At 34.2% G+C, this 24,116-nt stretch overlaps 1 protein-coding gene across 1 annotated transcript in view; it reads right to left on the minus strand.

Annotated features, from left to right (window-relative positions):
* Window positions 1-2,214: 2,214 nt before the first annotated feature.
* LOC100542901 (low-density lipoprotein receptor-related protein 1B-like) overlaps window positions 2,215-24,116 on the minus strand; it is a 50,457-nt gene continuing 28,555 nt past the window's right edge. Inside the window, exons 10-15 of the mRNA XM_019617422.2 lie at window positions 22,622-22,735; window positions 12,933-13,009; window positions 10,708-10,798; window positions 8,944-9,088; window positions 7,849-7,947; window positions 2,215-5,398 (exon numbers count right to left, since the gene is read on the minus strand). Coding sequence (XP_019472967.1) covers window positions 5,258-5,398; window positions 7,849-7,947; window positions 8,944-9,088; window positions 10,708-10,798; window positions 12,933-13,009; window positions 22,622-22,735 — 667 coding nt within the window. The 3' untranslated portion in view covers window positions 2,215-5,257. The remainder of the gene's footprint in view (window positions 5,399-7,848; window positions 7,948-8,943; window positions 9,089-10,707; window positions 10,799-12,932; window positions 13,010-22,621; window positions 22,736-24,116) is intronic.

Consider the following 24,116-nt stretch of genomic DNA (forward strand, 5'->3'; position numbering starts at 1 on the left):
GGTGATACCCAACTCTTCCAACAGTTAAATAAGTTAAAACTTTGTATCTTAGCACTGCCCCCTGGCATTTGGACTGAGCAACACTATGCAGACTGATCGCTAAGCTCAGTGTGCAGAGCACACATGGGTATGTCTGGCACCAGGTTCAATCATCCACTCATTTGGCTCTGAATACAGGCAGAAATCCATCTCTGAGGCTCAAGTGCAATTTTAAGTTATTCCAGCAACTGAACGCTGACCTGCTGAGCAAATCTTCAGTAGTATCACCAGAAATACAAACCAATTATATAATTGTTTTATATTAAACACCTATACTAAACATATGGCTCAAGAATGCTGCTGGAGCACTACTAACATGAAAACAAGTGAGAATCAAGGCTACACAACTATTTGCTGAAGACTTCTGCAGTGCCAACTATCATTATGTTCAGATTTGCTTATTTAAGCTTTGAAAACATTCAGTGACCAACCTGTATCCTTTTCCCCTCCACATTGACCATTCACTTGACGTGAAGTAACTTAAAGAAAGGAACTTAACAGCAAAAAATAAAGCCCATGAGTTTTCTGTGGGAGTTACAGACCCTCCTCTTCTATTCACCTGTTAAAATGAGTTTTTGCTGCAAAGACATGTCCATTCTGATATGTATATATATAATATATATAGTATCAGTGTTGGGTATAGGCACGTATCTTGATTAAAGAAAGATTTTCTTCTTCTTTCAAAAAATAGACCATTGTTAGCTTTAGTAGCAGTATTAGTGGTATTTGTATCTTTTTTCCAGGATAGAGCTCATTCAGTGTTCTCCAGAGGCCAGGAGACAGTTTCCTCTATTCATGTATTACTTTGAAGGCCACTGTCAGAGGTCACAAAGTCACAACATGTACTGAGGAACGTGCAGCTGGCATAAGGAACCAAAGGATGCTTTATGCCTCTTTGCTCCTTTTTGTCATCTAACAGTATGGGCACTAACTTAGAAACCCTTATTTTCATTAGATCTGTATTTCACACATGTGGAGATGGTAAGCGTGATAAATTAGAGAACTGAGATGATAAATTATCATTCCCTCTGCCCGCTATACTTCTGTCCCTCAATCCATCTCTCTAAGACTTGAAAAATACCAAGTGCCTCAGTATCTTTGCAGAGGTGCCCAGGGCTACAGAGACGAGCTTCACCTTTTGTTTGCTTTTTTCGCATGAAAAATGTCTCTACTTTTAAAACTGATTACCCAGAGGACTTTTTATTATCAACATGATTTCCTTTTTAAATTATTTTCTTACCTTCCAAAAAGGAGTACGTATGAGAAGGAACTCAATTTTATTCTGATCTATTATGCACTTCTATGTGAAACATTTTCTGAAATGTATTTAAACCAATTTTTACTCCATGTGACTTCACTATTTGTGGTCATGGCCAGTCTGATACAAATAAGTTAATTATTGTTATATTAGGACCTTATCCATTATCTCACTCATAGCTAATCAACTCAGAAATAAATTTTAAAGGCACTGCACAGCAGAGTTTTCCTTCTGTGTATATCAAACATTATTGTTCAGTAAATTAAAGACATTCAAAAATAAAAATCAAAATAAATATTCTCGAATGTATATCCTAATCCCAAAGCTGTTTTCATGTTATCTTAGTTGTACAGAATGAGTATTCAAAGTTGCACAAGCATCATCCAACTCAATTTTAGTTTTGAACATTTTTTTATCATACTTTTGTTTATATGAACTCTTGCATAGAAGAATGAGAGCTTCTAGCACTTTGCAGAGACTCAATTGCACTTATGTTATGTGTAAACATCCCAGCAGAAAAAAATATATAAAAAATTAAAACAAACTATTAGACAAAATTCCAAAATATTTGGCACAAGTGCTTTTTTTTCTTTTTTTCCCTTGTGTTCTCTGTAAAGCTTCCCGCTTCAGCAAATCTTTTGGGAATGCAATTTGTATAGGAGCACATCGTGTTACCCTTCAAAATTACTAATATGGTTTTCTTCTGATCAGCAAAAATGTATGTAGTGAAAGTATTGTTCACCCATGAACCAGGAACCATTGTTTAGACATTGCCTAAGTGTAAGAAAAAAAAGTGTATTTTTCAGGGTTAGTTTTATCAGAAGTCCATTTTTTTCCAAATAATTTTAGTACCTGATATTTATGGAAACGATAAACTACTTCATTCTGCTAAGAAAAATTATCAGCATTGTGGAAAAATAATTGTAACTTTATAAATTCAGTGAAATAGTAATGTACAAGCATTAGGCATGAAATGCCATTAGTATCTCCAGGAAAGCAACCACAAAAAAGCCTTGCAATGATATCCTGAAGAGACAGACATTTTAATCAGTGATACAAGCACATTTATCCTTTTTTTTATTTTTTTTTTTTCTCTTTTCTTCTAAGCTTATGCCAACTAAAACCACACAAAAATCTGTGGCATTAATAACAGCAAAATGCTTGTGGAGATGTAGAAAGTTCAAAGTTTTTGTTGTTCCTTGTAACTGTTTATACAGTTTTGGGCAGAAAATTATTTCCCTCAACTTATGAGGATGCACATATAGGTTGTTATTGATTGTGTTCTCAATCATCCAACTTTCATCTCCTTATGTGGTTTGTGTAGATACAGAACGTGGGGATTTTAGGGCTCTTAAAGGATTGTGAGAAACCACTCCTATGGAAAACTTTGGCGAAGTTAAAAAATAAAGAACAAAAAAAATCCACTGGGGATTATTACAGTTGAAAGATCTTTTAGGCATGGCAGTGATAGAACACAATATCTCCACCAAAATTTTGCCCTGAAAGGTAAAGATCAGATAGATTCTGATCTAATATCCAATATCTAATAACTACACTGACATCAACTGAGTGTTTCTAAGAAAATAAATAAATTTAATTTTTTAATATTAATTTACATTTAAGCTAGTGTAAACACAAATGTCCCACTGAAAGAAGACATGAGACATCACAATAAATAAAGTCCACCAGATTTGTGTGTTTATGATTTCAAACTTGTGTTATCTGCATACCCACTGGTTAAAATGTAGTTTTGCCTGAGTATTGAAAATATGAGGTTGTCGCTGCCAGAAAATGAACATTTCTGAGAAGAAAAACTGCTTACATCCCATAAAAACTAGATTTATGTTAAAATTGAGGGCCAGATCCTATCTGGTGGTTCAACAGAATAAAGGCAGAACCCGTGCAGTCCTTACTCTATGGCATGAAACTATCCAGCATTTCTGTAGAAAACAAAACAGCTTTAAAATTCTGTTGACAGAATATACAGCCATACACCTAAGTTATCCAAATGTGCAGAGCTGTGAAAACATCCAAGTAGAAGTTGTATAAAAAGCAAAAATTGTCACAAAAAAGAATTTCGCCATTTGTACAAAGCAACGTTCCTTCCCTTCAATTTGTTTTCCTTCTGTTTTCATTTTTATCCTAAATTTAAAAATTAGTCAACACACTGAATTAAGTATGTAGATTTTCATTTAAATAAGTCAGTCAACAATTTTTTTTATAAAGTATTTAACACTTCATTGTAGAAACATAGGCAAAATGACTATTATAACCAAAATGAAAAATACTGTTCCATCTAAAAAAATGTACTTAAACAAGAACCTGAAAAAGTTTATGATATGCATAACATTGTTCAAGCAAAATTGCACTAGTATTACATAAATCAGGAGTTTTATAAAGGCCCCAATATGGCAAAGTTTAGAAATAGGTAGTATGCATGCACAATAGTACAACAAAAATCTTTTATAAAACAGCAGTTATTTTTGTAATGCTTGTACAAAGGGAAGAAAGAGCAACCACAAACATATTTAATCTGTTAGGTTAATATATTATGATAACTAAAAGTCAGTCACGTCTAGCAGAGGAAGGAAGAATCCTCCACTGTATATGTGTGAATCAGTCTTTTGTGCCTTTAAAGTTATGTATAAAATACTTTGATTCAGTTTAAACCTGAAAGACATTGTATTCTTTATTTTCATGAAAATTAAAAAAGTTGAATCAGATCTTTCTTCTTAGCAACAACAAAAAACAAAACAGGTCAGAGCAAGTGCTGAAAACCAATACTGAGAATTACTCCAGATAGCTGGATTGCTATATTGAACCCAGACTATTGAAACTCAGACTTAGGTAAGGATCAACTACTGCGTCATTTGGTTATGGTTTATCTTATCAATATCACAGTTCATTTTCATTTAAAGAAACTGCAGTATTTTGGATTCCTTAGTATCTCTAAATAAGTGTGACCTTTTTGTGATGGTCAAAACCGAATGCTGTGAGTGTGAATGTGTGTGTGTGTGTGTGTGTGTGTGTGTGTGTGTATGTGCTTAAGGTGTTTTTTTTTTGTGTCTATTTCTTTTTCCCCCTACTGCTTGGTACACGTTTGGGGAATTAACAATCCATAAGTAATGCATGAGATTAAGTGAATAAACATATAATGCATGTGTAGGCAATGCCCTCTTGTGCTCTAGGGTGGCTACTGTCCTACAGGACTGTTGGAGTTCATATGCTTTGTCCCACAGCAAGTAAGGTTTCAGCTTCCAAGATATATCGTTACTATGTTCTATAAGGTTTTAATAAATACAAAGCTTGTTTACATGGTATATATGTTTAGTATATCATGTACAGTCACTGAATTTCTGAAACATAATCATTGTGTTCATGCAGATCATTAGATGTTTCATTTCTATAGTCTTGCTTACTTCTTGACAACCTAAAGCTAATTTAAAAGCAAGTTATGTTGGTTTGTGAAAAGTTAACTAGCTTCATCAGGATCTGAAGAGAAATTCTAATGGGCACAAAGAAGAGAGTAGACCATTCAATCATTCTTTCACCATTTAAAATAAACAAAATTACACACTGTACTACAGCTTCCAGACTACATAATGAAAAAGTGCAAATACCATCTTCATTGATTAAGTAGAACCAAAAAAGTTCATAGAAAATAGATTGCTCATTTTCACGCTACAAACAAATATGTTGTTTGCAATTTTAACAAATTTAAAGGTGTGTTATTTCAGCAGCATTGTTGTAAATTGTACTGTAGTGCAGTTTCTTTATCATAAAAATACCTTACAAATGGTCAGTCAAAAGTCATCAGCAAAAGAAAAACTCAGAAAACAATCAACAGAACAAAAAAACAGAGGTAATGCTGATGCCAAAACAATTATAATACTGTTGGTACATAGAAAAGTAATCCTTATATTTTATACATTTATACAGAGTATAAAAGGTAACAGCAGATTATGCCACAGTCTCCCTTATCCCAATATCTATTTTCTTTGGAAGGAGTTCTCTTCTTTCATCAACGCTTGCTAAGGAGTTTCGACAGTTTTGTCCATCCATGTATAACTTTGCATATACTGGATTGGAGTAATTTGTTGGCTGCAGAGAAATTAAGCATATATTAGATCAGACAGATTAAACCAAAATAAACATTGATGGAAATGGAAATGGTGTGGTTAAAGCTAGAACAAGTACACATAAAATATAATTGGACATATTTAATAGATACCTGGATTTCTGCAAGAAATGAGTTAATTATTTAGTCCAAATTAAATTTGTGATATGAGACATGCTATTAAAATAATCAATGGCATGACATGCAGCAATTTATGATATTAAAACCGTAACAGAAACGACAAAAATAAAAACAAAAAACCTTGAAAAATGTCTCTGAAGTTCACTTGTCCACCTTATTACACTGGAAGATTTCAGAATAGATATGACGAAGTTTATAGAGAAGGTGCACTGTGAGACCATGTGACAAGTTTAACAGTAGAAAACTGCAACCAACAGTTTCCATATATTACCTGTTCTAAGACATCAGCATCCCATCAATAGCTGACCATGTTTTCGAATTCTGTGGCCCAAATATACAACATGATTTGACCAAAAATTCAATACTTTTGTAATGTAAATTCAACTTGCTTTAAAATTAAACCAGCGTAACTATTAACATATCATAGTATTTACAGATTGAGAAGCATTTTCTCAACAAGTTTGGTAGCTATAGTAACAAATCTATTGAAATGAGTGGTACTTCATTATAGGACAAGTCCATTTTTAAATCTGCAAAGCATTTAAGTATATGAGAAATATCCTAAGTTTGACAGTATAAAAGGATACGTAAAATGGATGAAACTCACTCCCATATTCCTAATGCCATGGCGAAAGCACCATCCAAAATTTATAATATAAATGTATCAATTAATTTATTCGTACTTTGTGGTTTTTTCATCTCCTATAGGATTTTTGCTATCCAACTAGATATTCAGCATATTAACTCTAATAATTGGAAAGTGTTGTTTATCTTCAAAATATTCCTCTAACTTAAATAATTAAACAATGGAGTTTTTCTTATATAAATACTATGAGTATGAGGAAGAACAGTAAGATAGAAAATAAAAGGTAAATTATATTTTTTTTTACCCAAAATAGAACTGGGTAGATTATTCAATAAGCTGAATGCACGCTGGGTAACAAATGAACAAAGAGTTTAGAATCTAGACTCATCTTCTCCCTACTGATCAATACTTTTTCTGAACCCAGGGTTAAGATTTTCTTTAGGCTGGGTGGATAAAGCAGCTATTCCTTGGGGTTAGCCAAACACCCTGTTCCATCTATTGCAGGTGACAAAGGGACTGCCTGATGCTTTATTCTTTCTTAGAATAAAGGAAGAAGAAAGGTTTGAAAAACAAGTTACTCTTCTGTATTAACGGAACACAAATATACAATATTTGCTGTACACAGTTATAAGAACCAGTTCTCGGCTGTACTTGTCTGTTCCCATTGAATGATATTTTTCATAATGCTCATCATAAGAAATTTAGGTTTATGGCAATTCATGGGACTTTTTAGGTCATTAATATCACTGTTAAGGATGATAACTACAACAGCACAAAGACTCTTGGCATTTATATAGTGCTCACTGAGTTACTTCTTATATAACAGTGGGCTCTGACTCATGATATACTCTCTGAGTGGTCCTAATGAAGTACAGTGAGGTACAGAATGTAACTGGAGTGAGTTGATTAACAGAAACTATTAATGCTGGAGAAAGGCATTTATTCTAGCTCATCAATGGTTCTGTGGCCCATCAGAAACATCACATCCTTTAGAAATTGTTAATTTTTCAAATACTAAAGAACGTATTACAGTCATGCAATGCAAATGGCACAAAAGATGAACATATTTACTAAGGCACATGAAAATGAATATCATATTGATGTTCCTTTTTAGAATTTTAAACCTTAGTGTTTGCAAACATTGAATTTCTTATGAATTGTAGCCATAGTCTTGGTGTTTTAAAAGAAACTGCCTTCAGAATTTTGTCAAAAATTCACTGAACAATGCAAAAATGCAGTGCAAGTATAAAAGGAAATTGTTCACTTAATGTGTATCAAAATTCCTCTAAAATGAAAAAAACTTTTTTTCTGTTTACTTGGGAACTTCTTTCAGCTTGATAAACTTCATTAAAAGTCTGTAATTGCATATAAATTGAAAATATATATCAATATGCACATAGCTGTGAATGCTATGCTAACCTTATATAATGCTATGAAAAGTCATCGCATTGCTTACTGGCTTTGCATGCCTTTGTAAAGACACATTTGCAGTTTTAGATGACATTAAAATGATAGGTACAGATTTAATTTTGTATGCACAGAGGAAACCTTTATTTCAAAATGAAAAGATATAACTTCCTGTCGTTCTTGCTGTTAAAAACAAAATAAAAAAAAAACAAACAAAATGCCTCTTCTAAAATGACAGACAAACTTTCTTTAACAAGGGGTTGTGATGGAATGAAATGGATTTGAATCATCATTTCTCACCCCTGTTGATAGTGGTCCTTTCAACTCAGAGTTTAGGTAGATTGATGGAGCTGTGTGGGGAAGCTTGAATGCAGTGGGCCCTCCCCCTATGTATCTCGCCTGTATAAACAGAAAATTTTAGTTTCTGTGCTAATAGAGCATTTTCCATGTGTACTTATCACTGTTAAATAAACAGTGTACTGATTGAAACCCATTATTTCAAGAGTGATGCATAGTTTAAAAAAAAAATAAAATCTCTCATAACAAGTATTCTTCAGCTTGAGAATTTGTAGCATTCAGAACCAGAATAGAATTCAACATTTTAATTTTTTTTTTCTTTTTTTTTTTTCCCCCCCCCATGAAGGATTAGAGCATTGCTTCAGTTACTCTTCCTCCAGGGAGTAACTCCATTTTCAGCTTACCTCTTGTATTCTGCACACTGACTATGTGATTCAATGATGACATTCCTAGAGCTAACAGTAATCCGGTTATTGCTTTGTCAGAAATGCCACAGAACGATGGCTGCCCTTTGGTGTATGTCTGATTACAGAGCTCTAGGAAAGATATCAAAGCATTACCCTGTTCATCCCATGTCACATCACTCAGGATGTTCAGTCATTGAAGAATGGTGCTGCAGAAATGACAGCATCTTTTACCAAAAAAAATAGTAATATTTACAAGTTTTGTGTAAACATTTTAACTATCTATCCAGCCAGGATTCTAAATTCTTTGCACTTTTGAAAGTTTGTGTATAAGTAGTTAAATCTCCTAAGTATAATTACACTCTTTCACACTTCAAAATCTAGACTGTGTGATAAATATACTTCCATTCAGTATTAACTCCATGACAAAAAACTCATTTTGTAGCTTAGTTCCACCTCTATTTTGGTAAAATGCAGGCACTAGGAAACAATGTCCATCAGAAATCATTAGACTGAAAAACAAATGTTAATATACACATGAAGTTTTTTCTAATTAAATCTTATGTGTCTTTATTGTGTAGTTAAATCTAACCATCATTATTTTGTTTCTATTAGTTGCATTCAGAGCCAGTGTCTCGTAAGACAAAAAAAAAAATAAGTAGCATATTGGCCTTTAGAAAAAAGAAAAAATTACCTTGTCTGCATTTACAGTAAAATCAGAGGCTAAAAGACCACCTTCACTGTGATCATGGCCCACCTCATACATGTTATATGATGGATTGCCGATTTCAACATTGATTCCTCCATTTATAATCGGCTGCCGTCTTATAGTTTTTGTCCTGTAATGCAGAAACACAAGAAATAAGCTACAAATTATTTCTTGGATGTTTTCTCTTGAAATAGTACAGGCTTTATTTATCTTAAATCTTAAGAACAATAGGATTAAAAGCATTTCCTGCAGAAACTCAGAAAATCTGAGCATTTTTCAAACAAAGTAGCAATCTGAGTGTACACGTAGATTTCATGGGCTGGAATGAGCTTTTTTACTGTATTTCTCATTTTGGTTGTAGTGATATGAATGCACTCACACATTCCTTATGACCCTGACTTTCTCTTGCCATTTCCAGATTTCCCTCACTTCCCAAGGAAAGCCTTGCAGGTTCTCTGCAGTAATCAAGGTGGAGCAAATATGACTCATCTCCTCATTCATTCATTTCAATTTCATTTCAAATCGGCTGTTCTAAGTCAGACAGTCATAATCTACAGACAAGCAAATGATTTCATTGTGATGCATTAAAAATATAACGCTTCTCATAGTTCCAATTTGTATCATCTGCCATAATTTTTGAAAAGCTGGAGCTCAAGAGGAATACTTTTCAAAGTTTTCTAATAGGGTCTTATTTTTAACCTTGAGTTTGTTATCAGTAAATATAAGAAATAGAGGTAATAATAGGGAAGTCACACTCAATATGATAATGGTCAGGTCCTCTTGCTTTAACGCTAAAGATGCAGTTAATAGCTGAAATCTAATATAGATCTCTATTTTTCAGAAATGGCATGGAAAAAAACATCTAAAAAACACTACCTACCTGTAGAGTACAAGTGTTGAACATTTGAACCTATTTTCATGCTTTACAATCTTTGAAGAGATTTTTTAAGAAGATTACATTTTAAAACAAAGTTCTTATTGTGCTCCCCTCTATTTCTTTACTGATGATTAATTTCTTCCATTGAAGCAGCTTACAGTTCAGCAACTCGTTTTAAGGATTTGGCTATTGCTAAATTTGTTCCGTAGTAACAGTAGCATCTGATATCAATGGAGCCTCTCAGGGTCAACATTACTAACAGTATGGCCAGGAGAGTGTTATACTGGCTTTTGATATAGAAGAAACATTTCTTTTTCTTCTTTCTTTCTTCACATACTGAATTTCAGTGAGGATGACAAGGCTTAGGATACTACAGTAGGTACATCGTTTATATCTTCACTAACACAAAATCAGAAAGAGCTAATCAATGTAAATACGCCAGAGTGAACTATGATTAGAAACTGGAAGTTCTGCACAAGCTTTATTTGCAAGTATTTATAGACGTTAACAATATTTCTTAATTACATGGCTCCAAAGAAATACATTAATTTTGCTTACGAAGTTCAGTAAGTCTCTGGATAAAATTATTAATCCTTATACAGCCTTGACAGAATTAAGCAAACTTGACAAGACCTATACTTATTTACTGCATGCAGAATATGAAGATATGAAATAGCAATTATTCCAATAAAAATCATAATGCAAGTAACACTGAATCCAGAAACAGTTCTATTTTAAATAAACAAATAAATTGCTCAAAATTGCAGACCTTTGATGTAAAAAGTTGAAATATATACATTTGATATAAAAAGTTAAATATAAATTTAAGAGATTTAGCTTATTATTCCATACATAAGCACAGAATTACTCACCTTCGTTTTCTTTTGCAGAGAAATAGTCCAATTACCAGAGTAGTGATCAAAGTCACCAGTAAAACAAGAGGAACAATGATTGCAATGCTTCCTAAAATAGCAAAAGGAAATCTTTTTGAATCCTCACAGCCACTGTTTCTTGACAGCTGTAGCATAGTTAATTTAAAAAAGCATAAATTCTCTCACCAAAAACATGAAATTTCATGTGTTGAGCTTCATCAATATGAGATTTGAATGTTGCTCAGTGAAAAAGTATCATCACAGATGATGTAAACAATATGAGTATTTTTGTCATCACACACACATCTAAAACCTGCCCCTCCTTTGCAGAGATTACATGTGAAGGTGTATGGAATTTCTGAGCATTTTGGACTTAAGAACTATAATCACTGACTCCAACTACCCCTCCATCATCCTATTATATTTAAGTCACGCAACTGTTAATTTAAAATATTCAGTAAGTATGGATCTGATTGAAGACCTGATTTGGTGGGTGGTAAGCCTGCCCACAGCAGGGGGTTGGAACTGGATGAATTTAAGGTCCCTTCCAACACATGCTACTATGTAATTCTATGAATAATTCTACTGTTAGCATTTATATCAATGTCTTGCTTTTATTTGTGGGAAACGTGAAGAGTAATAAGCAATATTCATTTCTGGATGGCTGGCACACTCCAGTGTTTTACTGCATTCTACTCAAGCGCCAATAATTTTGTTACGTTGATTTAAGTAATCAAGACAACTACAGTAATGCTTAATGCAGCAGAAAAATAGTGCACAGATCAGACAGTGATGTTAAAAGAGAGAAGGAAATGGAGAAGAATATCACCTGGATGTTATTTTGGCAGATAACTGAAATAAGACCTGCAAAAATAAGGTCAGCAGTGGTACCCTTCAAAGAATTCTTTAGCACTAATACAAGTATCTAGCACTAAGGAAATATATGTAACAAACACTTTTAGTCTACACTTACGACAGTCTTTAGTATAAACCAATGTGGAATGAAATGCATTTTTTTTTAATATCATATCCTTCATAATACTTAATTTGGAAAATTAAAATATAGTTCATTGTTTCACTGTTAGATCAGCTGATTCACTCCAAACAAGCTGTTGGCAGCCTCTGCTCTACATAAAATGCAGTCTAAATAAAGAACTGCAAAAAAGAGTCCTTGAATTCTACCTAAAGGCTTATTGAAAGTCAGATTCTCAAAGGCTCACAATAAAGCAAGCACTACTGAACAAAAACCTGAAGCATCCTTAATTCCCTTCAGCTTAGGAATATTCAGCATGTAAAGGATGTTACAACAATTGCTATTTTAAGATAACATTTGTGAAGAGAAATGGATGAAGAAAACTGAATGAGGGAGGAAAAAAATTTAGTAAATTTACAACAAAAAAATTGCCTAGATAACAGCCTCCCAAGCTGCCTGGGGACCACAGTGCAGCCAGGGGTCTAGCAGCAGGCACAAGATGAACACCTTCTTCCTAAATCATAGCAGGTATTCCCTCAATGCGAAACACTGATCTAGGATTTTTGTCTGTTTTCAGCTTGTAAGTTTTATGTCACTTGTCTGGATTGCTAGGAAGACTTCATCTAAGGATCAAGCTGACCTGAATAGTGGGTAACTCATTCCCCCCCGCTCCTCTTGGGTTAAATGTGACTGAGATATACAGCAGGGTACCATCAGCATACTCAGTGCACTGCAGGGAACCTTGTCCAGTTTAAACTGCCAATGCTGCAACTATGCCATCCTTTTATGCTTACAGGTATGCTTAAAAAAATATGACAGGAGCTATTCTTATTGTCAGGATGATTTTCACAGTAGGTAAAATTCAAAGCTCTGCAGACAGCCAATGCAAAAGTTATGAACTGCTTACAACTCTATTTTTGATGCCTTTAGTGGGACTCAGATGGTCAGAGGTCCTGTACTATTTCCCTGCACAGCAGTGATATCACTGAGTACTTGTCACTTGATACACTTTAAGAAGTGTGCAGGCTAGCCTTGAAGAAGTGAGCATGTAGTGCATGGCATGGATCCAAAGCATCTCATAGAACACGGAATGCCAATCAAAACACTGAAAAAATTCCTTGATTTTCCCCCTTACATTTAATACAGATAACCAGTACATATTTCACAAAGTTTTACTCTAAATCATCATCAGGTTAAATTTTCTGAACTGACCAAAATGGGAGGGGTGGTAGCTGTTATTTGAAGTACTTACTTGTACTGATATTGTCAGACTTGCTGCTTTTGGGAGCTGGCCTCTCACACTGTGTGCCTGACCAGTTGGCTGAGCATCTAAAAGATTCAATTAAGATGGTAGAATTAATTAGACATCAGCTGTTAACACACTAACCTATTAAAGAGACCACCAGCACCTTCTAAAGAGATGCACAAGTAACTGTGATTCTACAAAATCAACAAGCAACACGGAAAGCAGTTATCAGTACTCTGCCATGTTGCTTATAACTCTTAGAGTAAGGTTTTAGCTCAAAACTACAGCTCCTATATTACTATCACCACAATTTGATTCCAGGGTCCTATTCCAAAATTATTAGATAATAAAACAATAACCAGTGGTGTATTAATGCATCTTATACTATGCAATAATGAAGGAGAATGTGAGCTGGATCCATGCATAGCCAGCTTTGTCTAGCAAGGTTTATCTGTATTACTGTTTTAGGGTCAACTTTAATCTAGAAGCTCTAACAATGAATTCCAAATTCCAAAAGCTTATCTATGACCAGCCAGATATTTACATGCACCCGGTAACTTCCAGTATCTGCACTCATTGCCTCTTTCCAGGGTATCCTCCGTTGCACTGAATAATGAAAGGTTTACCACAGAATAATTCTTAAAGACCTGACTGTAATAATTTACTCGCACAATTCAGACCAATTTTTGAGTGATATTCACAGGTTTACTGAAGTTGTCCTTCTTTTTCTTTTTTGCATTTGAATGTATTCCCCAAAATTCTATGACTTAACACATCATACTTTAAGATTTTTAACCATGTAAGTACTTGCATATTTATAGAAATATATACATGTAAGTGCGTGTGAGTTAAAGCACAAAAAGCTATGGATCTGAAGAGACTGCAGTATCTCTACTGACTTCAGAGGTCCTCGAATACTGCTAATGTTAAGAATGAGCCAGGTGTTGGATGAGCACAAAGATATTCTGCTGTAATTTCCGTGCGTGAATATCAATATGCAAATATTCTTCAGTTGAGAAGTTGCTCCCTACGCACATAAAAAACCAACACATGAAAAGTCCATGCACGCATTCTCAGCAAATCCATCAGAAACTGAAACAAACACCTGAATGAAATCCAATTGTTTATTCATCCCACTGCAAGCATGATTAACTTTACTACAGAACCTGAATCTCTACTTGTGGAAACAGCGAGAAGCAGTCACTTTTCATCTGCCACTGTTGCATATTGCAAAGTGACTCATGTTTTTCTAAGTATTTTTGTATTATTTATGAATTTCAACATGAGCTGTTTTTAGGAAAATGCAATAGAGCATTACTTTGCGTGCAGTTCTAAGAAAACTGTTATCTCATAGCTTCCTAAGGATTAAACAAATTTTGCCAAGTTTGGAGCTGGACATGCACATTGTTCTATGATACAAAAAGGTTTGGAAAGGTACAAAACATTCCAGATAAGTACTGTGGAATTGTTAAGAAAAGTCACGGCCAGCTTTGCTAGTGATGCTTCTCATCCTCCTCTGTCTTTGCAGATCACAGCAGAAGAAAGGCTAATTTCTCTATTTGCTCTTAAGCCTCCTTGAGCATGATTCAACATCCAGACAAATCCCTTTACTGGATTTCATATTAAGTCTGAATGGTCTTTGGATCTAATTTCTTATTGCTTTCTTTTCTTAGTAGGATTTCTTATACGCTTAGCTCAAACTCCACAGAGATAAACAATGCACAGATGGTTGTTAAAAACCATGCTCATTAATTGATAGTTGGTTCAAAAACATTCCTACATAGATTACTTGCATTATGATTTAACAAGTACTTATTTAAATAGAAAACATCCTTACATTTCTTCTCAGTGAATAAAACTCCACAGTTGCTACTTAATTACAGAAAATGTTTCACAATAAAATATTTTAAAACTGAAGACAGTTGGCATTCTCACTTCAGATCATCACTATTTTAGCTCATTCCACGTCATAAAATAACATGATTTCAGTATTTTAAAAGACGCATCTGTTCCATTCTTTTATAGATTCTATCAAATGGAAGAAATTACATTGATAGCTTACCTTACTAAGATACAATTTAATATCTAAGGAACTTTTTTTTCCCCCCAAAGTTTACCATTTAGTGTACGGCTTCAAAGAAAGAATCTCCATTCTTGTAGAAAGACACCATAAATCTTTATACTTTTTTTATTCTAAAGGGAATCAAACTGTTGATATGTGACAACCATGAAATATAGTCTTTATATTTCTCACTAGAGTTTTTGCATCATTGCTTTTGGAAATTCAGCTCGTGTGATCAAAGCTTGTTAAGAGAGACAGTTTTCACATAATGCTTCACTATGGAAAGGGAAATAATTCATTAGAGTTAGACGTACCTTGACTTTGTACCTAAATCCTTCAACTGAAAATTCTGCTGCATAAGAGAATCATTACTGCAAACGTGCCTTAAAACACTTAAAAGAATATAAGATTGTGAGAGAGCAGAAGATTCACCACTGAAATACACAAGTATAAGCTTATGAGAAAATGGTGCATACTATAGATGCTCCCCAAAATCTTACAACAGATATGACACCACAACAGCTGGTGAAGAAAAAAATCCTACAGCTCTCTATATAGCAAACAGAGGAACAAATTAAGGCAGGAGGTAGTTCTTTATGTATCTTGGCATTTTAATTGCAAAAGCCAGCAATATTGAAACACTTCTGATACATTTAATAAAAGTCTCATAAAATCATGACAGCTAGTTGCCACTTCAATTTCATTTTCCAAATGCTTGCTGTCACCAATAAAGTTCTGTGGGACTGAAGCTGACAGGACTGCAATCATTTCCTTCTGTCCTTCCTCCATAGAGGTAAAATGATTGCCCCTTGGGGTCTAGGAAGATAGTGAAGAATCTTCTTGGGCAGAACAGAAAAAGAAATAAAGTCCAGAGGAAAAGCCTGTTGCTAGGAAGGGAATGTGATGCAGAGAATTAGCCAGAAGAAGACGTGAATAAAGATAGAGCTGGGACACAGACGACAGTTAATGCAGGAACAAGGGAAAAGCGTGCAGTTCTCAACTCTTTTACTAGTCTTCAGGTACAGTAGACATAAGATGTTCTTAATAAGATTAGACAACTTTCTGATACTAGACTTCTCTGATTTTTAAACTCAGACTACTTGGTATCAAGCATGGGAACTGATTTCCACTTTAATTGGATGTGCAGAATTTTCTATCTTTCCAAATCATTTGTTCTGTAGCAGTGCCAATACTTTTACGGTCAGAGAGATGAGATTTGCAGTATGGGCAAAAAAAAAAAAGAAAAAAGAAAAAAGAAAAAAAGAAAGGTATTAATAAAGTAGAATTGCATGAAGCCACTGGTTTTGTTGAAGACATCCATGTTACCAAGAACTGTGAAGAAAGACAGTGATGACACCCAATGTAGGCTATGCAGAGAAACACAAAATGAAACAGCGGGGAGCTTGACAGCAAAGGAGAGAATGTACTCAGCCAAGTGATGCAAGGTACTACAGGTGAGAATCCCCAGTCCCCCATGGAATCGGTGAATAGATCAAAGAGCAATAACATCCTAGAGAATACCAATATAAATCCTCAAAGTTAACGTGATAAACAAAGGTTGCACGTTGCCTGCTGCCAAGGTCATTAATGCTACAGCTCTCTCTGTTACAGTTTAGGTCTACATTTAGAAAGAAATTGGGAAACATACAGTCTGAAAAAAATAGAGCATATGCAATAGGAGTTATTTATGCAGAGAATGTAATATTAGAGAGATGTTTTAAAAACTCTAAACTGAAATTGCATAGGTATCCCATTTATAACGGGAATAATTTGGAATTCAGATGTTTACACTTCAGAGTCTGTTCTTTACAGAATCTACTTGGGAGAGAAAACATCTCATTCCTCTTTCTACAACCTTTATAGGTCAGTGCGCTGAAATGGTCTCAACTCAATTACATGGGCACTTGACCAGAAGGAACTATTTGCATATGAAATGTCTGAACAAATAGAAGATAGTAAGGAGACCAAATTGGAGACACCGTGGATTTTTCCCTTCTTTTTTTTGGTCATAAAATTATAATATGGAAGGCATAATATACAGTTAAACGTATTTTTGTGGAAACTGCTTTCCAACTCAACATACTCATGTGTAATAAAAAAATGACAGAGAGCAGCACTAAAAGATTAATATTAGAAGTACAACAGAATCAGTGAAACAGTCATTACAACATAGAGGTTGACATGGAATTGAGAATGTTTCTTACGTAAAAAACTAATTTAGTCATTTTCTAACTTTGCTTTCCTTTTTGGTCAAGCTATAGATAGTAAACATGCTAATGAAAGTATCCAGCTCCCCTACTGTAAGGTCAGATTATTATTCCACTGGAAAATATCATCAATATTACAAATACTTGTAAGATGAGAGCAGAGAACATCTGGGTTACATTTATTTACTATTTGTATTAAAACACACTGAAAGACAGAAATGAAAATAATCCCCATTTTTTCCCAAACTGTAGGATAATTTAGTATGAAAAAATCCTTGCACTAAGGTAAATAATGAAATTATTCCTTATCAAAAAAATAAAAAATGGCAATGCTTCTGGAATGAAGGCATTCTTTATACAGAGAGATGGTATTATTGAGTTATACTCACAGACAAACTCTCAAATAACATTTCCATAACTATTTTATGTAAAAATAGATCACATTTTAGTATATTGGTCAGTTGGAATCCTTACAATGGACACAAAGTGAAGGAATTTGATAAAGAAATACAGATTACCTTGCCATTTTAACAGTTAAGAATAGGAACTGTGCCTAATCCAAAGGTAGGCAGAAAATTACTTTTGAGCTACACAAGCAATCATAAATTTGATTACAACATACAAGAAAAATGTGACCTTAATAATGAATTTAATTTTTGCATGATACTAATACACAGAAATGGTGCATTGTATTCACTGTCCAGGAACAAGCCTTGGGATGCATCTTAACCTCTGTTATCCCAAGGTAAGAAATTAGCAATCTGTATACAATACACACACTACACATGTTTTAAATTCAATAATGTAGACTTACTATATAAACATTAAGTGTGTTTAGATGACTGCTACTTTAGTTGAAATTGCATTCAGCAATCAAGCAAAAGAATAGACTGATACGGTAAAAATATTAAAACAATGAGAAATGACTGGATCAATAGATACATGACAAACCATGGTTTTCTCTCCTTCTTACAGAGGTAAATGAGCAGTGATGCACAGCAGCAGAACAATTGAAAACTCATGGACAAAGGACAGTTGCATTACAATCTAACTGCTAAATGGCCAATGAACGATACACACACTCCTCATTTCCAACATCTTGCCATTTCTTTATCAAGCACTTCTCAAACATCCGTTTACATTTAGACCTTTAAATTAATGCTAATTTATAATACAAACTGGATGAATAGTCTCCTGTATTCTAAAGTTACAGCCTATAGATTATGTTCAAATTCAAGACATTTATAATACATATTTTTTTGGTTGAAAACGAAAGCTCTCAAAGAACTAGCATAACACTGAAATTCCCCTTGTAATTATAATTAGATAGCTCATTAAATATATCCTCAGAAAGCATATGGAAAACGTTTATTGCAAGGTATTTTATAAATTTTTCTGCTGTATGATTTATACTGTCTTATCATGGTTAAATCGCCTTCTCTTGGGCTGTCCTTCTTGATGCCATAACTGCTCCATGCTGAAGTAGCTTTTTCTACTCAGCCTACAGAAAATGCCAGTCACGAGACTTCACAGAAGTCTCTTTCTTGTCCACAACCAGATTATGGGTATATCTTAACCGTTTTTGATCAGAGCTCTGCTGCAGTTTTTACTTACGCGTACACATGAACTTACAGTGTTTCTACAAGTTATACACAAACTGCTCACATTTGAAGTCTTTTCAATAGGAAGGGAAGATCAAGAAAGAGGTACAGCATCACAAATTTTTTGGATGGAAAAGCAATCTGTATTTCTACAGAATATGAACTAGATGGAAGGTACTCTGGGTAGGGGAACTCACTCAGATTTGCACAAAATGTACCCATGCAGACGTGCATGCACACACTCACACATGCACTCGCATGCATGCACACATATAGAATACTGAAAATAAAGTTGGCAAAATATCTCTCGTTCATTAAATTCCTGCAGAAAGTATTTATTTTGCTGTCTGTGTCATCACGTCAAGCTTCTTGACCTTGTTTATGAAGAAAATGATTTTTTTCCTCTATTTTTTTTACTACTGTTTTTAACATATTACTCAAACAAAATTCTCATTTTAGAAATGAAATCATCTCTTCTTTCTCCGTTCTTCACTTGTCAGATTCTACCACAGTTCTGCTTTCCCTCAAGCTCCTCTATGGCATGTGCCTTTTAATTAATTTGAAAGATCACTGATTTCTCTACAAAATTTGCTCTCAGAGTCACAGATCCACTTATTGTAAGCAATTAAAGTGTCTAGGATGACTTATTCTTCATTGTAGAAGAAACGATATTCTAGAAATACAACACAATCTAAAGGTCTGTGAAGAGTCAACACTTCTAACCAAGGCAGCTAATTTAACACTGTGAATAGTCCTCTGAATTTCTGTCTTTCTTATGGACTGACACCTAGGAAACATGGGCTCTGAAGTTAAGATGCACATACAGTAGTAAAAGAAGGAAAATTGACTACTGTCTTCTTTAGACAGCATAATGATATAATCTTACTGTTGTCACATTCAATTCACGGTCATTTAAAAGCATATTAAAGCATTTATAAACTCTCTATTCAGTTGGATGTTGAAAAGGATCAACAGAATTTGTGGTTTTTTTTTTTGTCAGGTTTGACTGTAAACTGCAGAACAAATACAAATGACAGTTCGTACAATAAATAGGAAAAAAAAATTCTTGATTATTTCTCATCTGCATCTGATCTCAAGTTCATTCTTTCTTCAATTGATTGATGAAGTTAAGGAGAAATTCCAGCATATCTCATACCCTTCTTGTGTTATACATGTCCCTTTTCCCTCCCCCTCAGCCCCACATACCATTACAGGGTAGTACAGAAGACATCTTTAAATAAACACAATATGTAAAAGCTACAAAAGCAGTAACTACAATACAAGATCATACCAGTACAGGACAACTGTGGCAGTGAAATTTTCAGAAAGTCAATGCCTCAAATTTTATCATTTTGATATGAAATTCTCTTTCAACTTTCACTATTGAGCAGGAAGGAAAATAATACAGAAAAATAAATAATAAAGAAAAATAATATTAATAATTCATAATTTAGATTGGACAGGATTTTACATCCAAATCAAAGCAGCCTATGCTGCATCTTTTGCAACTTGGTAGAGCATTGACTAAAGCTGGAAACCAACTCCACAAATTCTTTCTTTTTTGGAGTTTGATGTGTAGTCAAGTTAAGACTTTAATTCATTCAGAAATTTGTTCGGTGGAAAGTACAGGTCTTTTCCCTTTGTGCACCTGATAGTTATTGGATTCAAAGTTCAAAAACCTTGAAATAAGAAAATTCCTGGAAAAAAATCAACCCTAACAGCAAAGGTTGGTATAAGGAGAGTAAGTTCATATAGGAATTTCTACATAATTATTGCTATGGGATTGCCCTTAAGAATGGATAAATCTTATTCTCTTTAGTATTTACTGAATGATAATAGGGGCTTTATTATGCATAAAGTTTGCTTTCTCAACTGATTTGGCTGCAAGAGGCAGAGGAGCTCTTACTGAATTCAAATAAAATCAGCTACTTCCAATTTCTTCTTTCTAGAAATCATCCACCCCTGACTAGTTAAGAAAAATGTAAGCCCTTAACTGTCTTAGAGACCAGGTAGATGTCACACACAGTGTGACCAGCAGTGCATGCTCAAGGGGTACGTTATTTTCTCTAATAATGGAGTAGAACTAATAGAAAAAGGCTTTGAGATTGCTGTTCCATGGCACAGTAACTCTACTAAGCATGGGATTGTTTCATTCCTTCCTGAAGTCGTCTACTTCACAGTACGAGGTTGGTAAAATTATAAACAAGCTTCAATTTAAAGCTAATTTGTGTCACAAAAAGACACAGGAAACAAACGAAGTGAGAACTGTGGCTGGCAAGGACTGAGACATATGGAATTACAGCTCTCTCTCTCCATCAAGCAACTTGTTCATTTGGCATCTGACCACACACAGAACCACTGAAGAGGTTAAAATTCATGTTATCAACACAAAGACTAAGAGATTTAAATATGATTTAATATCTCTCTAAAAAAACAAACAAACATTTTAGACACCAAATATAGTTAAACTAGATCAAGAGAATGGGCAATGTCACAAACAAATATCAATGCTGCTCAGGAAGATCCTAATTCGAATAAATGTTTAAATTCTACTGTTGTATCTCTGACAGATTTGACTACAGTTGAAAGAGAAAGTGAACAAAAATTCATATGAAAAATAATTATATATCCTTCATCGTTATCTGTGAAAATCCATTTAATAAAAAGTGAACTTTTACCTTTTAAGTGGTTAAGGCATTCTTAAGAATTATAGGAGTGATTCTCCATGCTTTATTTTCAGATTATTTTATCTATTAAAACACTTTACAATAAATTCTGGACTGTTATCTTCTTGAGAGCTCAGGTATGGTCCCCAGCATTTTGGAAAAAAAAGGAGGAATGGTATTTGCATTACACAACCTTACAAGCAGCAACATGTTTTTCTTTGAGCTATGTTATTGTTAAAACCCAAGTATGACACAGAAAAATAGGAACTGTCCAATGAATGCTAACCAAAAGACCACTCCATATTCTTCAAACTTTTAATTTGTGGTGAACAGAACTCTACTTTCTAATGGATTTATGGTAGCTCGAGTTGGAGTTTCATTGCCTGAAAAACAGTGGCAAAGGATTTTTGAATGTACTGTTTGAAAAAAAAAAAAAAAAGCAGATTATTCACCAAAAGTTCATCGCTCGCACTGCTACCTATTATACAATGATACCAATTCTCACAGTGCTTTCTGGGTTCATAGGGCTGTTTATTTCCTGATGGGGATTAAATTTTTCTCTTGAATAGATGTCCAAACCTTTAGCAAAATACAGCACACAAATGTATCTCCTTCATGCATTTTTTATCAGAAAATGCAAAGTTATAACAAAGCTCAAACATTTCTGTTTAAGAAGGTGCTATTTTACAGTGAATTTTTATAAAGTTTACAAAGTGACTTATGAATACAGGCTAAACTCTTGAAATGGTAGCTAAATAGCTCCTCTGTTTCTTTCCCTATAGAGATAAGAAATAATAAGTCGATTTTAGGCTACAGAACATATGCAATGTCACTATTTGCTAAACTTTATGCTGTGTAGGATTAAGTTGGTAAAATGTCTCAAAATGTAAACGGTAAAAGCCATGAAGCATTTCCAGTATTTTTGATACACTTATTAAAAATTATTATTTTTTTCCTCTAATGACATGGATACTCCAACAGTATGTTTAAATATACTCATAAGTGCAACTATCAAAGGGTAAGTGTGCATCACAGAAACAAGCACCCAGATTATGTATATACTGTGAAATGTATGTGAACGTGCATGACTTGAACCAATGAACTGTGGCCTGAAATGATGTCACAGAATGTGCAGCATTAAGTGGAAGGTTAAACCTACTTGCATCTCGGTTCATTAAACGCAGTTAAAGTGCAAATTCCCTCATTCTGACAGTAGTAATCACAAGGGTTCACTTTCTGGTCACAGCGCTGACTTTTAAACCCCACAGAGCATCTGCAGAATTTCAGTAAAATAGACCTATATAAATATTCTGCCTTTTGCTGAACAAATTTTAAATGCATTACATTTAATGATGGCAAGACACGCACACATACACAGGCACACACCCACAGATACAAATAAATTAATAGTTTTGTTTTTTGTTTTTTGTTTTCTTCTTTTTTTTTTTTTTTCCTGGAAAGGTCTCATTTAACTACACTGGTAAGTTTTCTCATCAAAGTTTATCAAACACTTAAAAAAAAAAATGAGCCTATACAAACTTATTTGTCAACTGTACTACGCTATACACTACTAATTGATCAATACGAAGCAATTCAAGGGCCTTCAAAATTTCAGCCTTCTTAGCATCATTAACTGTGTTGGCATATGCTGCAGCTCTCATGCACTGTAAAGCCACACAAATTGATGCTTGAAACTTGTTTTCCTTGAAACACAATGGCCATCCTTGAAAAAGGATAAGCGAGTTTAATTAAGAAAAAGAAAGTAACAATTGCAAGCTTCCAAACTAGCCATAATAATAATAGACAAAGTCACATAAAACTGAAGAGGAAATGCAGTGTAGAACTGAACTCCACTGTCTCTAACCACAAAGCTTCAAACATTTCTTGTCAACCTTCCAGGAGTACAACCCTTACACTTTTGTCCCTTTGCATAGTCAGTTCTTCGGGAATCTGAATACAATCAACACCTTCTCTAAGTCCATCCACCTCACACATGTCAAAAAGGTAGGGGTGGCTGCACATGTATTCACAATGTTGCTTCAATGCTATGTCCCTTGGGACAATTATTTATGTCATCCTGGGAATGAGACACTTGAGTCTAATTCTAACATCTAATACTCTACTGGAGAATACTCTGATCTCCATTATGAAATGGAAGATTATTCCACAACGAAGCTCTTCTGCAATGCAGAAAATGTTAGATGACTTACTAAGCAAACGTGAAAAAAAACAACCCATCAATCAACCAACCAACAAAAACACCACAAAAACAGGAACGTGACTTCAGTAGCTCACTATAACTGAGAGCAGGAAAAAAATTCAATTCTTGCTACAATGACTATTTCTGTATTTAACATTTAGCAGCTGAACAAGATATACAATAGCTCTCAAGAAAGGACCAGAATGTAGAGTTTTCTGCCTCTTAAGAGAGTACTAAACAGTCTAGAATACAAAATCACATTTCCTTTGGTATTTGTTATTGGGGCTTAGAAAAAGTATCTTGAATTATTTTCTCAACACTGGTGTATTTCTGCAGGAGGAAGAGAGGTATCTCATCCTAGAACAGCCAAGCTCCTACGGGTATTGTAAAAGTTAGGGCTGAAACAAGAGGTACAAGAGCACGTCCTTGGACTCGCAGAGGAAATAATCAGTGA

Source organism: Meleagris gallopavo, chromosome 7, assembly GCF_000146605.3.
Source record: "Meleagris gallopavo isolate NT-WF06-2002-E0010 breed Aviagen turkey brand Nicholas breeding stock chromosome 7, Turkey_5.1, whole genome shotgun sequence".
Lineage (NCBI taxonomy): Eukaryota > Metazoa > Chordata > Aves > Galliformes > Phasianidae > Meleagris > Meleagris gallopavo.